We start from the raw sequence: 18579 nt of genomic DNA on the forward strand, positions 1-18579 counted from the left end.
TGCAACTCGTTATTTCCATCAGTATGTCTTTTTAATTGCAGTATTTGGCCAGTTGCCAAAATAGAGCAACTTTTTAGAGGGAAAAACAGTTTATGTAGCTGTAATTTATTGTTTCAAAAAAGTATTAGAATACAAGATATCAGAATGCAAATTATAAGAGCATGAACTAAATTATAATTTTTTTCATATGTGCGCATATATATATATGTGTGTGTGTGTGTATATATATGTATTTATATATATAAAAAAGTGTGTGTACATGTGTGTGTGGATAGATAGATCTGCAGTTTTTTAGGAGGATCCATAAGCTTTCCAAACCTGCTGTGATGTTTTCTTAGAAGCTCCCTTAAACTTGATTTTGAACCGTTTCACATGTGGCTGAAATTGCTTCCATTAGCTCTTCAGCCCAAGTTTCACCCAAAATTTCTTTGATAGCAAGCTGAAAAATGAGAAACTTATTCACATCTTGCTATCAATGTCTTTCCTTAATTTATCTATTTTGATTTTTTTTTCTCAAGTACTGAAATCATATCAGGATGTTGGAATTGGTGATGGAAATGTGATTTCCGAAGTTGGAAAAAATCAGTCAGTTATGACGGATCCTGTGGCAGGTATGATTTCTTTTTTTTCTTCATTTTGATTATAGAGTTGTGTTTTGTAAGTGCAAGGAATAGCTTAATGAAAGCTGTAGGTAAGATAATCCATTTCTTGAAACCTAGTGTGAAATAATGGCTATTTTTCATGTTTGTTTTTATATGATGCAATGGACCCTTACGTTTTGTAAGCAGAGTCTTTGTTCTCTCTCTCTCTTTCTCTCTCTCTTTTYTGGTAGTTTACTTAAGCCAACATCAGACAAGTAAGAGGCCAAAACTGATATCCTCAGAGAGATAATTCTGAGCATTCATTGCTTAAGTATTTTCCCTTTGGTAGCACATGATCATTTTTTCAAGTAAATTTTCCTTTCTTTTAATGTTTGACAGTATTGCTTCATTTGGAAGATTATTTTACTGTACTGTATACTTCTTTGCAAATGGCTTACCAAAGGCTTTTGTAGMAAAACAGTGCATTTATTTGGACCAAATCAAGACTTGGACGTATTTATCTTTAGGACTGATTTTGAATGGTTGGCAGTTTATACTGTGGCATGTAGCTTTGGTATTAATCTTTTGAATATTTTTTTCTAATTTATCATGAAAATTAAGAAAATTAAATAGTAATAGATTTTTTTATACAAATATTAAAGAAACATGTTAAGATACATTTTTACCTATTTTTAAAAATTGCTAATCAAATCTTTTCTAATCATTTAGAGAATGCAGACTTTTTTCCAAACAGTTTGTCTAAAGTTTCAGGGCTTTAGTGTAAGTGTAAGTTTGACAATTATTCTTTTCTTGTAGAATCATTCACTGTCCCTGAGATGTTACCACAAGATATGTATTTACACCTCCCCACCGAGGAGAATGAGACACATATACCACCCTCCTTGTCTGATGCACCCATCGTGGTCAGTGATCCAATGTGTTTATGGTTAAAATACAGAAAACATATGCTATTTATATTTTATCACATGAATTTTGATTTTTTGTATTTGGATGACACAGTTTTAAAATACCGTAGAAAAAAAATTCTATCTTGGAAATAAAATTTCTCAATTCAGAGTGGTAAAAGGCAAGCACAGTAAGTGATTAACAATGTACTACTCAAAAGACATATTGTGTAATTATTTGTTATCTTCTTTAGAGTGGACATGAATATATCCAAGTGACTGACATTGAACAAAGTGACCTACTTGAGCTTTTGCCTGCCATACCTGAATCTGCAGAAGAGATGGTTGCTACACAGCAAAATGCAGAGTTTGAAATTTCATCTGTAAAACTTCATCATGTGGCAAATTCTGTTTCTAGTACACCTCCAGAGGAGTTACAGAAGAAAGGTAAAACCATCTTTTTTAATCAGAAAAAGGCTTTATATTTTGATAATAGTATCCTTACCATCCGCAGAAGAACTTATAGCCTTATCCCACTCACCTTCTTCTTCAGTCATGTAGACCAAAACAATTCTACATTTGACATTTTTGATAATGATTTTTACTTGCTGAAACATAACATTATGTATATTCAGCKATGTCTGCTTACTTTCAGCACTTAAATGTTTGCATTTTGTTCTGAAATATTGGTGCACTCTTTTTATTTCAAGACCATCATCTCAACAATGTGTCAATCCAAGTGCGAAAGGAAGATACAAAGTCTGATTTTGCTAGCGATGCTGTGACTTGGAATGCTGTACATGAGGATGTCAGAACTTTTCATTCTTCAGGACTACCAGCCAAAACAATTGGCAAAGAATACTTTTCCACAAAGTTGCAGGAAATGGATATACAGCTACAGACACTTCAGGACATAGCAGAAAATATGGAGAAGGATTTCAGCAATACCAAGCAGGTCATTCAGGCTGCTAAACATTACAGCCAAAATAGTTCCTGTTTTCTCTTTAAGCTAGAAACCACATTTAGATTTTAGATTGGTATGTTTTCAAGCCTGCTGTTGAGAGAGCGAATAATGCACACTTCTTTCACATTGAGTGCTGTATCTGTTGGCTCCCAGAGTCACTTGGAATGGGCCAGATGCTGGCCAGATTGGCAACATTCTTATTGAATGGGCAGAATATATGTAATTTGCCTAGAATTGGCAGGCTKCAATGGCCCAAAACTTCATCCTTAGCAAGAGATACTTTTGGCAAAGGTTTCTGCCATTTTGCTTCTGTAGAAAATTATGTAACTATTTCTGGGACATGCTACTGTTTCTCTCATAAAATAAAAAAGTCCAGTTGAGCTACTTTTGATTCCTAAACTGTTTTCTTTGTTTTGAATAGGGATTCTTCAGTAAAGTACTTGCATGATTCCAAGAAAAAAATGTATCTAAAGCAATCTGTGCAAGAATCTGCTATGTGATTGTCAGAARCACTTTGAAGAACTGTAGTGTTAATGAATTTTGCTATTTCTTTCATAGCTAGTAAAAATAATAGAAGATTTTGAAACGGCTGCCAATACAGACCTTGGTGCTCATTCCTTTTTCTCTGAAGATGCTGGACTCCTTGATGATGGTATGTGTTCAGTTAATTGGAGGAGAGTGGTAAACTTTGTGTTGAAACTTAGCAAACTAACTTTCCACTCAAATGTAATGCTATCACAACAGGTACATTGAAAAATGCCTCAAAAAACTTAAAATTGGAAAAAAAAAATCAAGAGGGAAAAGTCAGAGTAACATTATGAATAATGCCTTAACAGAAATGTATTTGAAAATATGTGTTTTTGTTATTTTCCAAAATCATCATACTGTATTGGTTTTCCATTTTAAAAATGATAGTGTATATTTTTATTATCTCATAAAACCAAAATTGGAGTCTGTGAGGGCTTTGCTTGCTGGTAAGTGTTGTTCTTATATAACAAAGATTTTTTTCATGCATCTTTGGGGACTGTGTACTTTTAATGTCTTCTGTCTTGATAAAAGCTTACATCAGCTTAACTGTTTGCCAGAACTGAYACATTGAATAATTCATTGTTCACATGCAATTGACTGGTCCATGTTTATTTACAGCTACAACTTTATTTACAGTAGTGTGCTAGGGAGTACCTGAAAACTATGATTTAAATCACTGTGTGTTGGAAACATAAACTAAATATGGCACTAGTGCAAATTTATGAGAGTCTTTGCATTGTGTTTTTCTCCATTGGTCTATGTTAACTACTATATTATTTTTGTTTCATGTCATCAGATCATTATATGAGGGACCTGATTGTTGAAGATGTTATCRATGAAGAAAGGGAAGGGTTAAGACTGGAACATCCTGTACCCAGTTACACGACATTGGATGTGCCCCCCTCTGCCTCKGCAGCCTCTGTATCCGACTTTGACAGTGCCTTGCCATCATCATATGCTGGTCTGTTTTTTATGTTTATTTTCCTCTTGTTTGTTTTCTTTTTTTTCCAGGTGTTAATACTTTCTCATTACTGTTATACAGTGTGCTGTGTTATGCTGATGAACATTATATGTTCTATGGTGGTAGGATGTCACTGAAAGCTATTTGAGAACAGCTCTGCAGTGAATTATACTTGTACTCAAATGTATCCCACCTAACATGTTATTGAAAGGAAATGAATAACTTTGAGTCTAATTCTAAAGCCATTCTCTATGATTCATAATTCTTTACTGAAGTAGTACCATGAATCCACATAGGCAGAGAACACTGTCTGTATCATCTCTCCTATATTTTAGAGATGAGTTTTCAGTTAAAAAGAATCTGCCTAAGCAAAATTGTTTTATATCACTATATGGTAACCAGCAGCTATGTCATAAAACATTATTTTATAAGGTTCATTTCTTTTGGCAAACTAATATGCTTTTGCAGTTATGAAGACAATAGTAGTATTGTGCAAGCAATGTGTTTCTTATGTTTAAAAATATAGACTATTGTACTTTATAGGTATGTTTCCAATATTACTTGCTTTTGAACTTCTAATATATATGAAATTCATGTGTAGCTCTGCAAATAAACATTTGACAGTCATGTTTCCAGCACAGTTCATATATGTGCATATAGCAATAGGGAAACTCAAATGTCATGCCAACTTAGATAAATATTGCTACATTTATAGTTGCCTCTTTAAATATGAACATTTTATCACACAAGATATCTAATGTATTAAAAGCAAGCTTTTGTAAGCTTGCTTACAAAAATAACATTTTTATTAACAATGACTCTTCCTCTTTCAGGTTTACATATATGTGAAGAATTAGCTGATAGGTATGTATTTGTTACTGTTACTTAAGTAAAAGAAGTTCAAACATTAGTTTTCAAACAAGGGAAGCTTTTTTATTAGCCAGTTTTAGACCCTTATTCTATAATGTACATTTGTGTTAAATTTGTTTGATCCAAAACATTCTCCTGATTCATGGTGCCTGGAAGAGGACTTGTCTCCCTACTTCAACTCTGCATGTGCAGCAGTACAAACCCTGGGGGAGTTCCAAGCCTTCTGGGCTGCAGTCTGGGCTCCGCATGTTCACACACCCCAGTGCTCCTGCATTAGTCCAGCTTGGCCTGGGGCCACGTTCCCTGATGCAGCATTTGCACGTCTCTGCCATGAGGCAGCTCYCACACATTCTGTCTCACTCACAGGAAGCTGACAGTGTTTGCTTATACCTATAGGATGAGGGTGAAGCTAAGATGATGSCTGTAGTTTTTTAAAGACACATACATATATACATATATATAAAAATTAAATCTCCCTTAATGTATAGCAAATAGTATCTCAGTGTATGGTTGGGGAGAGATGAAAGGATTTTGGTAAAGCAATGTAAATATTCAAACTTTGAATATAAAAGGAAGAATTTTAGCTTGTTGTTCTTAGAAACATATTCTGCTTAACAATTTCTCTCTCTCTCTCTCTCCTCGTAAGATCTTTAGAAGACCCCCTGCAACTCACTGGCCTGAGCGGTGTTTCTGACATCRTTAATGATCTTATAGTAGAAGGTGCTGTATCTCCAACAGAGCTGGGCTTTAGAAAAACTCAGGCCAAGAAAAGCTGTAGGTAATGTAGCATATCTCTCTTTATTATGTGATGCTCAAGCTATGGTTTTCTAACCATAGCTTAAACTGTGTTAATGTAAACAAATGTGTGACTGGAGTTGAGTCAATGAGACCAGTATTAGACCTGCCACTGTTTTACTGGCCATTACTGTAAAAGCACTAAGTGGTGGCATGTTTGGGGTTTTTGATATCAGCTTTAAAGTTCTTTCAATCATACTTGCTTGTTCCTGATCCTTCTTTTACCAGGCAGAAGCTGGAGCACAGTTCTGCACATACAGCAGATTCAGTTCAGCCAAGGGAAATTGAGCTTAAAACAAATCTGCCTGGCCAAATAGAAATGTCCTGTCAGTGGCAGAGCAGCTGTAGAAACTCTTTATTAACAGAATTTTCTGTAGCAGGTGGAGAATGTTTTAGTTTACACTTTAAATAGAGGAGTTAGTGTTTTTAAAATAACTTTGTATCCTTATATAAATAGTGTTTTGAAGAAGTTCATAGGTTGAGGGAGCCAAGGGAACAGAAAAGATGACAATGGCTCTCCAGTCTCTTTTTTTCTTTGTTTATTTTTTTGGATCCTTACACCATACATACTTAGTAATCAAAGTATACATCAGTAGGACTTTCATTTTTTTACATTACATTTACAAGTTACATTTTACATAATTTGAAGCAATTTCAGTATTTTCAGTATATTTTGTGGAATTGGCATCATTTACAGTTTAAAGGACACTTACATCTCCTTTACATCTGCTCTCAGGAGCCACAATTCTGCTTCTGGACGTCATCAAAAAACAGAAAAGGAGAAGAAAGAGATACGAGCCTGGATGAAAAGGAAGCGAAAGGAAAGAATGAGAGAATATCTAAAGAAACTGGATGAGCAAAGACAGAAAGAGCATAATCCATTTAATATAAGAAAAAATGGGGTAAGAATACTGATGTCTTGAAGAATAGTTGTTACGTATCATGCAAGTATTGAGGGCTCAGTTTAGGTTGATAAAAACTCTTAGTGATTATTTTTTCTACATTAATATTGTTGTTTTAGACACTTCATTGGACTGGCCCTAATTGTGTCAGAAGTAACCAGTAAGCAAAGATACCGCAGTGGTTCTGCCAGGCTGCAATAATGATGCCAGTCATGACTTGTATGCTGATGTAGTCAGGAAGTATAAACCCTGCGCTGGTCCTGTCATGTTCTCAAGGAAAAGATTTATTTTGATACAGATTGATGGGAACTACAGGAGTTCTAGAGAAGCATTTAGTCCTTACTAAAGGACTAGAATTTTAGACTATTATTTAGACTAGACTATTATTTTTTTAATTCCTGAAAGCACATTGATGRTCTAATATTGCTCCTGATCTACACTGTGCTGATAGTAACTAAAAGGGGGAAATAAAAAGTTCAAAAGCAGTTCAGAAATTATTTGCTAATGCATAATATATCATKAAATTGCTATTTTACCTAGATATGTCACTTGAATATCTTCAAGACCTGAAATGACACCCCTGAGTCTAAAGAATGTCTTAAATTACAGGAGAAGAGACAGAACACAGGGTGTTTTGTAATTTCCCTCACCCTTAAGCTATACTGAATTCAGGTCCCAAGTAGCAAACATGTAACATGCAAAATTTTTTTGGTATAGGGATAGGCTTACAATACTGATAGATTAACAAGTTTTATACTGTCTTACACAGCATTGTCTAACCTCAAAGGAAATTAAATTGATCCAGAAGAAGAAAGAAGAAAAAGACAAGTAAGTTGCCATAAATGTAACTTGTATTCTTAGTTATATGCCAGTCTTCCAGTGTTCAGAAAAAGCTGTTTTTAACTATTGTGATTGTGAAATTTCACAATGAATAACTTTTCAAATAATAGCATGAACAATTCATGTTTGCTTTTCTATTTAGGAAAAGGCTAAACATTTTTCATCTTTTGTATTCTTCATTACCCAAATATTTCTCTTTTTTTTTTTTTTTTTAAACATTGATTCATTCATTCTGTCAAAACCATTGCTAATAAACGCCTTAGGCTTTGGTGGGTTATTTTAGCAGGGATAGTATATGTTTTCTTGCATTGCAAAAGATTTTCTGTTTATTCGAGCTAGCAAATAACCTTACAGAAAAGACACAGGCCAGTTTTAAGAGGTGATGGCGCGAACTTAAATGTAGTATCATGCTTGCTTTCTCCACAGGGCCCTCTTCTCTGAGCACCACAGTGTGAGAGTATCGCAGGCCCTTTCCCTGATGAACGAAATGTTATCTGAAGCAGTGGTGTTACCTGAAAATGAACAGAGACTATCATCCAAGACAAGATCACCGCAGGAGTACAGAAAACAGCAAAGTACATCTACTAACAGGTAACAACTTTAAGCATTACCTCTGCCTTGATGTAGTGGCCTCTTTACCACGCTTCAGATTTGACCACAAGGCCAGGTATTGTATGACTAGAGTGAGAGGAACTTTGTATTATGTCAGAACCAAAAGGCACTTTGCAGAAGGGTCTGGATCAGAGGAGTCTTGAATTCCTGCACCAATTTTCTTACAGCTGCTGGAGCAGGATCATGAAAGGAGCCTTAAAAGTGCTTGTGATTTGCTTCCTGGACCACAGAATCAACCCACTCTTCTTGGAGCTGTTATCAATGTCCTAATCCGCTCCACTAAGTTGTAAACAGAGATCTGAAATACAAGCAATAACATTATTAATGATTTCATTAGCATCCTCTAAGAATCAAAAAAAATTGCTTTTGAAGTTGTGCTCCTTATACATGTAAACTACATAAATTAGTTTTCAACAAAACCTAGGAGACTTGTTCTCTTCCTTTCCACTTTAAGAAGTATTCTTAAATACTTCAGTTTTTCATTATTTAGGATTTTACTTATTCTTAGGTTTGCACTGAGAGCCTTTTAGGGAGATATGAGAAATACCACTTAGGAACTGTATCCCTTTTAATAAAGGTAATATTACAAATATATAATCTGAGTGTTTATTGCAGTATATTATTTGTTCTACAGACAATTTTGCCACCCAGAATAATAGAAGAGAGTGGGTGCTTCAGGTAATCCTGTAACTTCCAGCAGACATCTCTGCAGCTCTCTTTTTAATAGTAAGCTGGAGGATAAATCATTCAGCTGGATACAGTGTTCACAGAGCCTGCTGATGTCCAAAGGCAGTTGCCTCTTGGGCCAACATTATCCATGTCAGAATCAGAGGTCCTAAGGACTTGCACACAGAAAGCCAMGTTAGCAGTGAGCAGTACTGCCTTCCAACTAATGAGTTTTGTTGGAACTAAACTGGTTCTTTGTAAAAACAGGTTGATGCATCTGCATGGTCATCCCTACTGCTTCTGATTCTGGTGGGGCTGCAGAGGATTTTTGTGGCAGCTTTAATCTTGAATAAGCCTAGCTAGYTGCAAGCTGTAGGATGAATGATATGGGGAGGAAGATTGGAGTAAATAAGTGGTTTTGTTTTTCTTCTTGTAGAAGGCATCCTAACAGTCACATTCTGTCTGAAAGGAGCAGGATTGCTGCCAAATTCAGCTTTGGTCAAACAAGAACTCTTGGTTTAACATCATCTAGGGGTAAGAAGAAAACTTCCTTAATGAATGCACACAGTGAAGAACTTTCCTGAATTACTGCTTAGATTTTCATTTCAGATTCATTAATCTTTTGAGTAGATTTGTATCAACTGCATATATCAATAGAAGTATTCTTTGTTTTTTTCTTTCTAGGCAATACCACTATGCTGTTACAGAAAAGTACTTCTAGAGGAAGAGTGAGACACGCAGCAAACTGTCCTGTTAACTCTAGATACTGTAAGTTAGAAAGACTTAGTGCCACGTTAAGCTATAGAATGTAGTGGAAGAATAGGACACAGATCACATTTCATGATGCATGCCAGTGTAGGAGTTCTGCAAAACAGGTCTAAGATACACTTTAGAAAAAAATATAGATTTTTTTTTTCCTTTTAAAACAATTATTTTCATGGGAAACTTGTGAAGTATTCTAATTGGCTCTGATTTTTAATCAGAAGGCAGTTCCCAGATTGCTAAAAYAAACATGTGATATTTCATGTGTCATTGAAACAGTTCTTATGAAGTCATATGGCAAAGAGGACACGACTTTGGCTGAAAAAGACCACAGAGGGAGTTGGTAGCATCAGAAGGTTTAATTTGGCTCTTCCTTACCTTCTGTGCCACTTACTTTCCAAGCTCTTTAAAGGAGGCACTTCATTATCCCTCTGTACAGTATCTAGTTAAAATACTATTTGTCATAATCTTAAAATGGGATGACTGGATTTGACTAAAAAGAAAATATTAATTTTACTGAGCCTTGTTTCCTATATGCATAGGTCTGGATCCACAGAAGAGTTTGCTCTGAAGAGCAAAGAAGTTTTAAATGTTTCTTCTTAATTCAACTRGATTAAGAACTGGAATTCAGATTGAAACAGATGTAGGACTTGATTATAAAAGTAGAACTTCTGAATCAGACAGRAAAAGATTGCAGAAATAATCAATCTGAAATTTAGGAAATAATACAGGTTGATTTCATCTTCCCTTGCAGCAGAATTATTTTAGTAGTGGCATAATGAGAGATGCTGCTTGGCTAGCAAAATGAATTGAAATTGGCAACACAAGAAAGGGAGAGACTTTTTCCTGAATCAACTTTACACCTGCGGACAACCACTCTTCTCTTCYTTTCCACACTTATTTTTTTTTAAATAATTTTAAAAAATACAGATCAACCTATCGCTGTTTCACATCACTGTGTTTTTCCAGAGTAACCTAAGGGGTTCACTAAAGTTTCAAACCTTCTAAGAACCATGTGGATTTTGGAATCCAGGATTGATGTAGTTTTACTCCGCTGTCAGAATTACTCCTGAGGTAGCTCCCTTTTGGATATGCCCCCACTACAAGAGCTGGATGCTGTTGGCACCTTGCAGAGCCCCTTTCCACTTTCTATCCTGCCCTGAGAAGACCATTCAGGAAGGGACCTGCAGCATTCTCCAGCCACACTCCTCATCAATATAACAGGGGATGCTGACATCAGTAATTTACATTTAGCCTCAATCCTTAAAACCTTGCTCTTTTGTTCTTGGGAAATTTCAAGACCCTTAGAACAATAAAGCAGCCAAAATTTTACAGTGTTATGATTGACTTGTTTTCTTTATCAGTTGCTGAGAACAGAACCAGCAGAACAGCAAAACAAAAGCTTTTACCTGTTGCTGCTGCAGTGCAAACTGAAGATCTTGATCATGAGACTGAACRAGATGTAGTAAGTCCTTGGAGTGTGCCTGATGAAATCCAAAGAATACTTCATGATACTCACGACTCCTTGTTTCAGGTAAAATTAATAATTCAAGGAATGATCCGATAGCCATCATGTAACACTCATCCTATGTTAATTTATGCTATGTTTTGAAGTGAATGGGTGGGATAGATGCAGAGGGAAATTATGATGTAATTCTTGGAGACATTGCAAATGCATCTTTTTTCTGACAAACAGAAACAGTAACAGGCGGCAAACACTGTAGAAAGTGTGTAAAGAAGAAGATRACTTTCATTTTTTGCAAAATGAGCAGATAGATATTTACTAGGACATGTTTGAAATGAGCRTGAACATTTCTGCTGGCTGCACTTACCTGCACTGTGATTCAACTCCTCTTCTCTTCTTCCATTAGGCTTCTGCACTTCATCCTGCTAGTTTCTCTCCYCTCGACGTTAATGATACGGATGGTGTCTCTGAGAGCACAGGAAGTATCCTCAGCAAACTGGACTGGAGCGCAATTGAGGCTATGGTAGCAGATGTGGAAGACAAGTGAACAAAATTTCTGTACCATTGTGCTTCTTCAAAGCAATTACCAGTGCTTAATTTTGTTAATTTTCATAATCACTGTCCCATTTAAAAGATTGAACTTTTACTGGTTATCATCATAAACAGCACAGAAYGTCTTTCTGCTTTCACACTTACCTGGATAAGGCTCAATTTTTTTAACATGTAATTTGATTTCAGCTCATCAGTAACCAAGTATAGGTGATAAATGCAARCCCATGATTGTAAAAAAGAACCTCTGCACCAGCTGTTTCACCCCTCCTATGTATAGTTTTTGTCTCTTTTAAGAGCACTACACAGCTATTTTACCTAATTAACATGTAACATCTTTTTTGGAGTGAATTTTGTAACTGAACAGTTGTGAAAAACTGATTTAATAAAAGTGAGTTTATTATTTTTTGCTGTAAAATGATTACATACACACAGCATTGTTATTGCCGAGTTCTACTGTTCCTGTACATGTGTCACTCCTCTACTATTTTAAATCCAACTTACTTTGTACAATAGTTCAGAGAAGTTAAAAACATTTTGACAGTTTGAAGGTTGGAAGAARTATAAACAGTCAAGCAGCAATAAAGTAAATACAGACTCTTGTCAGGACAATCAGATACTAAGGATTAAGTTCTTGAGGTGAAGAAAAAAACCTGCTATTCATCCATAGTATGTAATGCTTTCTTGACAGAGCTCTCCTAGCAGCTCCCAGATGTTTTTAAAAATATCCTCTATGTTCAGTGGCCACAAGCTATTAATAACCTGAGCTGATCCAGGTGACGCTTTCCCAAGAACACTTATTTTTATTCTTATAGTGAAGAAATTTGAGTTTTTAAATGGAAATATGTTAAGTTCATATGGTTAATTGCTGGCAGTCAATACTGTAAGTTAACAAAATTAATTTTTGTTCTTTTCAGAAAGCTTCTTGGCAAACACCCTGAAATATCTTTCAGAGAGAGCCTTTAATAGGATTGCAGACATATCATGGTAGCATATCCAGTTTCTGTAGATTTGGAGGTCAAAAATGGCTATGTATTTTTAGCAATCCTGTTAGAGCTGCATGAGATTGTCCCACAGGAATGGCCAGAGAGCACGACTGAGCCAGTACTAGCACTGAGCATCTGCAGATGAAAAGAGCAAGTGCTTTCAAAGAGCCAGACCAAAGCTTTCAAAGGGGATTTCTACTCACAGTCTTTATCTGCCTTCTCATCCAGCAAAGATATCCTCAGTAAGTACCTTTGGTTCTTGATGGAGAAAATCTGGAGAATTCTAATTAAGCAAAGTTTGAAAAATCTGAGAATAGGAAGAGAGAAAAAATCAGAAACCACACAGTTTCTTGTTAACTGTCTCCTAAAAGGCTCATGAAATACACAAGCATTGATGGTAGGATGGAAAACAGTATCAGACCCAGCATCTGACCCATTTGCTTCTTATGCAAATTACAGTATTACAATCATTATATGTTAATACATATATAAATACCTATGCTYATATAAATACAATAAATATATATAAACTCCACACAAGAGTGAAGATAACAAATGTGGTAGGATCCATGGCAGGTGGCTTATACAAGTTACCAAGACAGCATACCTGCTATCTTATAAAATCCTATAAAATATCCTGCTAAAGTTAGTTGTAAGGAATTCACAGACCTTGCCAGTAACTATCTGATAACAAAAATGTTCAAATAAGTTAAGCAAGAAAAATACAGAAACAAGGCATAAGGATTCTACTTATAAGGAGGATGTTGATGTTTGAAGGATTTTTATATTCTCTTTTCATTTATCTTATCTTAGTTGTTAATACATACTGTAGAGCCTAGAGGGACAGAACACTCAGGTATTAATGGATTAAGTAAATTAAGGGTTGAATAAAGTAGCTTACCAACTTTCGTCAAGCCAGATATCTTCAGGTGCTAAAAGGAAAAAAAAAAGTTTATGAGCTATTCATATTATTATTTCAGGGGAGAAAAAAACTCCTTCCTCTAATCTCTTGTTCACAGCGCTGCAAATCACTAAAGCAAGGGCAGAGAAGCAGCTGAAAGCCTTCCCAGCCATGGCATTCAAAACTTYCCCTCTGCATGAGACATGGAAGCGAGTAGCTGGGCAAAGATCCACTACAGAATCACAGCAGTATGAAAAAGTGCTCTTACTAGTGTAGAAATAGGATCGTGAGGAGCTACCTCCTCACCCGATCCCACAGACTCGAGGCAAGTTCTGTTGCACTGTCTCTTTGATGCCCCCTTTAAAAGCAGAGATGAAATGTAGGCTTCTGCTGAGCAGAGCAGACTCTTTCSCTCTACTGCCACTCGCTAAAGGCAACTCAAAGCCCACAACCTTAGTAAGCCAAAAACCTTGAATCCAACTCCWAGCATTATTTTAGAAACAAATCGAGAAGTATTCTTTCTCTGCGGTCTGTGTAAAGATTTCTGTTTGAAATGCAACTGCAAATGTATTTGCAAAGCCCATCACAGAGCAGCCCCTCTCTACAGCTCAGAGGCTGTTTTCACCTTTTCACTACCAAGAATGGCATGCATAGGGAGACCTTTCCATTCCACATCACTCCAATGGGATATTTATTTTAGCTGTGCTATACATTTTAATTGCCTTATTATGTTAGAGCTTTTTGTGATCAAAGCTTTTTACGTATTTTGCAAAGCTGAAAGAAAAACTAATGCTCACCTTCAAAAGGCTTAAGATTCTCACCAAACACCAGACTCCAGATGCTGGAACTTGGGAAAACACCAAGGAAGTTGGTAACTACAAAATATATACAATATATCAGAAGAAAAAGAACTAAGGACCAGAAAGTCTAGTAATCCATACACTGTATTGGTTCATGTGATTTTTTTTTTCCACCTCCCTCACCCACCCTTTAGCCTAAAAATAAGGCTAAAWATTTGTTTCATTATAATTTATCCATTTGCTTGCTTTTGTTTACAGGTACCACTGTTGCAAGTTAAATATAGAAAGGYTTTTTTCAACACAGAAAGAGGAGGCAGAGAATCCAAACGTAAAGTAAGTTTCCTTTATACACTGGTTTCCTCATTTGCTAATATGCCTAGTGGGAAGCAGAAAAATAAACACATTTCCCCTTCACAAACATTAAATGTCATTACTCTGACCAGCAATACCCAGGCTAGTATTTCAAAATGTTTGCATAGAAATACATGTATTTACTAACTCATGCCTAACAACTTTACATAAACATCAGTGAGCCAAATTAGGAATARGGCAGCTTGGCACACATGGTGAACACCACAGAAATAGTAGATGGAGGAAGGAAGCCCAAATTAATCCAGTTATACTTAAAATTGCATTTTATAAACAGAGCGCACTGCAATCTCTCCAAAAAGTCACATCCAAGAGAGTTCCTCAAAACCCCCAGGTGAACCCTCTTTCAAAATTAGTTGTTAAATAATCATAGATTTGATGCTTTAGAAACTGTTGCCTTGCCAATTTATGTTGCTGCAAAGAAAAGTCATTTTTTTGTTTTGTTTTCAAAAGGAAGGAAAGCAAAGCTTCCAAGTAATGAAAGTACTGCTGCCTCAAGAAAATAAACAATAATTTTTTCTTTCATCAGCTCAATGTAAAAAGTTTTGGCAATTCAACAGCTGCTGCAGGATCATGTTTTTAGAATGAAGGGCTACAAATGGAAAGTTTCTGTAAAGCTGACCGTGGTTTGAAACAAAACTGCCCTTGAACAAAGTCATCTTTGGTTCAAGGTACAATAGACAGGGCCCCAACATGCAGTGTTTGACCAGACCTCTACTCACCAGGTAGGCTCTCAGGTGAGGTGGTTTCATACMCTTTGGGCTTTGGCTTATTGTTTTTCTTAGTTTTCCTTTTACTTTCTTCAAAGTCATCTTCAATGGGAAATATCCACTAGCTTATGAAATCAGCTGCTTATGTCCCTACGGGTTACCAGGATATTAATCTCCTCCCCTTAAATTATCTTAAATATTTAAAAACAAGAACAGTATTTAATACCCACAAGATAGCAATTTCTTGCTCGGCAAGCCCCTCCATAACCAGATACCAGTTGCTACTCTCTTACCCCTTGTAGCCAAGAAAGCTGTAGATAAAAGACTTCAATGGCTTTCGTGCTTCTTGAAGTTGTGTCCTTAAAGGTAAACTGCCAGGATGAAAGGACCAGGGATCAGGTAGCAGCAGCAGCACGAGAAGCCTGCTCAAAAGGGAGAGAAAAGATCCATCTTGACTGGGATCTGAAGAAAAAAAGATGCTCTTAAGACTGGTGCATGAATTTATCATGGATTTTTTTTTTTTGTCCTTTTCATAAGTGATGACCTGTCATTTCTATTTTATTGGATGCAAAAGAGTCCACAGTGTCACGATGCCATGAGTAGAAGCTCTTCTGTGTAAAATGCAGCTGAATCATTCTGTCCAGCTGTGAGCTTCCACAGGTCGAGCAGTTCCAAGGGTTGATAAACATCTTGATTCTAAATGCACTTTTTATCACCAGGGAGACAGGGATGCAAATCATAATCTCACCTACTCGCCAGCAAGATGAGAGAGCAGGTTTCTTTAAAGTTAGTCTTGAAACATCTTCCTCCCGTTGTCCAGGGGGTTAACAGAAAGGATTCCTTGTTTGCGACTATCTCAAAGCAGCAAATAATGTGTGCTGAAGCTTGCGTGAAAGGTTGGGATACTTAGAGAAGCGAGATACAAGCTCCTTGGGTAATGCTGTGCTGACAAAAACGCAATTCAGAATTGCCTGAAAATCCTCAAGTCTCGGTAGATGGCTGCACCACTATGCCTGATAAGGGAGATAACATGAGTCCAGCAGCAGAGTAGATTCCAAGCTACCAGGGACACAGCAGATTGRGGCACGTCCAAGGTTTCCCATCCCTCCTTGTGAAGCTTGAAACCACAAAAGGCAGTTTTAGGGCATAGGGACAGGGTCTSTAGCCCCAACCTCTTCTTCCTCTGAAAACATAACAGGGAGACCATGATGAGTGATGATTTCACCTGGATCAGGCCAAAACAAGTTCACCAATGAAAAACAGATCCTATATTGTACACTACCTTGTCTTGGGAGCAAACAACACACAAATGACATTCTCTATATTAAAATTTATTACCTGTAAAATCACCTCTTGTAAGTTGGTTGAAGCAGCGTGTTTTTGCCCAAAATGCTGATGTAATTGGTCAACTGGTAATTGATCTCCTTTCTTGGGAGCAAGGGGAGGTCAAAATCTGTTAGGAACATAGAGCTGTATCCACGCTAAGAAAATTTTCCAGGCATCTGCTGGATAGAGATACAGAGGAAGGAAAAGGATCGATTAATACTAGGATAGAGTCTKGTTTTTGTGGGAGAATTTCAGAATTATCGGATTATTAACTAAACAGTATTGAACATAAGACAAAGTGTTTAAGTTTGAAAGAGATCAGCTGGAGAAAAGAAAACATATCAAATAGTTATGAAAACACATACTGTAGTGCAGAGAAGAAAAATTTAGGAAATAAATGGTATATAATCTCCTAATATTATATACATAGAAGGGCTTAATAGAAAAATGAGAAATTGAATAAAAAATAGCTTTAAAAAGAACACAGTTAAGATTCTAGTGGGATAAATTTTTAGAAATGCTAAATGAAGTGTGCTAGATGCTAGAATGAAGTGGTACCAGCTATTTTCAATTTCCTAAAGCAGAGTAATATTTTTGGGACCCATCATTTGGGGTCTAAATTGAAGTATGAAGTAATATATTTTAATATTTTCTACTTTATTTTCACCCATTTTATATCTTAGTATTTGCCAGCTTCAGTCAGTACTTTCCAGAACGTCAAAAATGCAAAGAAAAACACGCCAACCCCCGCCATGCCCCATACCTCCCCTGAGAAATAGAAGACAGCACTATATAATTGAAAAGCTACTAAAACAATCCTTCCTTTTTAATATAAAATCTTAGTAATTAAGGAAGCCACAAAAAGAAAATGGTACTTACCATTTTAATTACCATCAGTTATCTCTAGATGCACATCTTCATATTTTACATTTCAGAAGTCTGTGTCTCCATCTGAGACATTTAACTCAGAAACTACTGAAGAAATGTCAAGACGTATGATGTAAGATAATCTAAGGTATACATATGGTAATACGTATACAGGGTATACATATATATTATTAATATATACATTATATATATCTTACATATACATTCTATATACACAGACATATATTTAAAAATATTATTTTTATGAGATGTTATTTTTAGAAATATTTTGAAATATTTTAGAAATATTTCTAAAAATAATGCCTCAAAAAAGAAAAAGAAGTAGATGCCATTTATGGGGAATATACAAGGAGAGATAAGTATTTTCTGTGCTTCCTAGGCTCCTCAAGATCAGGATCTTGTCTTCTGAAGATGGAAAACAGGACATTTAAGTATAGGACTGTCTTACTGTGTAAGAAACTTACACAGCTTTCAAAACAATCAAGGAATTGCATTTGCACTGTAACCAGTACAGAGACTGAATTATGCATGGCAGTTTGAAAAACTCTGTAAGGAAAAGGAATATTTATTAACAGCTATAACCCAAACAGTACATCCTGGAACTTGCTCTTGAAATCATACTGCACAGCAGCAGGTAAGGCACGAGGGAGAAGGCATCAGCTCAGGTCCTCAGGAGGAATGTTCCTGAATCACACAAACACCCACACTTTCGGATCTGGAAAACCAACTGAATCTGGCATGGGCGACTAAAGAAGGCTGGACACAGACTTGGTTACCACTYCTGCCCCGTCAGTTCCAGGGGCAAAGGGCCTCTCCAGTTGCTTGGAAAATAGTCCCTCCCTTTCTTTGCAGTTGTTTAGTTTTACAACGCAGTAGATCTATTGAGAACGTAACAGTCAGACCTTTTGGAGGAAGAAATCTTTTAAGGCACAAACTTTTTCTGTCTTTCCTGAGATCTGGTACATGTTTGCCAGCATTCTGTGACAACTGGGCACATGTTTAACCAGTTACCACCAATGCTGAGTTTGAAAAAACTCTCAATTTAAAATTATTAAGAAAAAAGTTTTCAAACTTGCTATTGAGTGGTCCTAAATAGTAATTTTATAAAATGCCCAACAACTGTTACTTTCTTCCCCAGCTAGTCATTTTGGATAGCAAGTAAAGATGAGCAGCAATCAGATCATACAGACCTTGGTATT

At 36.2% G+C, this 18579-nt stretch overlaps 1 protein-coding gene across 1 annotated transcript in view; it reads left to right on the top strand.

The window, feature by feature from the left end:
- Positions 1–11803, top strand: part of CPLANE1 (ciliogenesis and planar polarity effector 1) — a 44350-nt gene extending 32547 nt beyond the window's left edge. The window contains exons 38-52 of the mRNA XM_026037931.1: positions 519–611; positions 1398–1504; positions 1741–1933; positions 2197–2441; positions 3009–3102; positions 3775–3939; positions 4773–4803; positions 5456–5587; positions 6341–6506; positions 7276–7334; positions 7773–7937; positions 9061–9158; positions 9309–9392; positions 10751–10920; positions 11258–11803. Of these exons, the coding sequence (XP_025893716.1) occupies positions 519–611; positions 1398–1504; positions 1741–1933; positions 2197–2441; positions 3009–3102; positions 3775–3939; positions 4773–4803; positions 5456–5587; positions 6341–6506; positions 7276–7334; positions 7773–7937; positions 9061–9158; positions 9309–9392; positions 10751–10920; positions 11258–11398 (1943 nt within the window). The 3' untranslated portion in view covers positions 11399–11803. The remainder of the gene's footprint in view (positions 1–518; positions 612–1397; positions 1505–1740; positions 1934–2196; positions 2442–3008; positions 3103–3774; positions 3940–4772; positions 4804–5455; positions 5588–6340; positions 6507–7275; positions 7335–7772; positions 7938–9060; positions 9159–9308; positions 9393–10750; positions 10921–11257) is intronic.
- The last annotated feature ends 6776 nt before the right edge of the window (positions 11804–18579 follow it).

Source organism: Nothoprocta perdicaria, unplaced genomic scaffold (assembly GCF_003342845.1).
Source record: "Nothoprocta perdicaria isolate Ctin4 unplaced genomic scaffold, notPer1 scaffold_1, whole genome shotgun sequence".
NCBI classification, from domain to species: domain Eukaryota; kingdom Metazoa; phylum Chordata; class Aves; order Tinamiformes; family Tinamidae; genus Nothoprocta; species Nothoprocta perdicaria.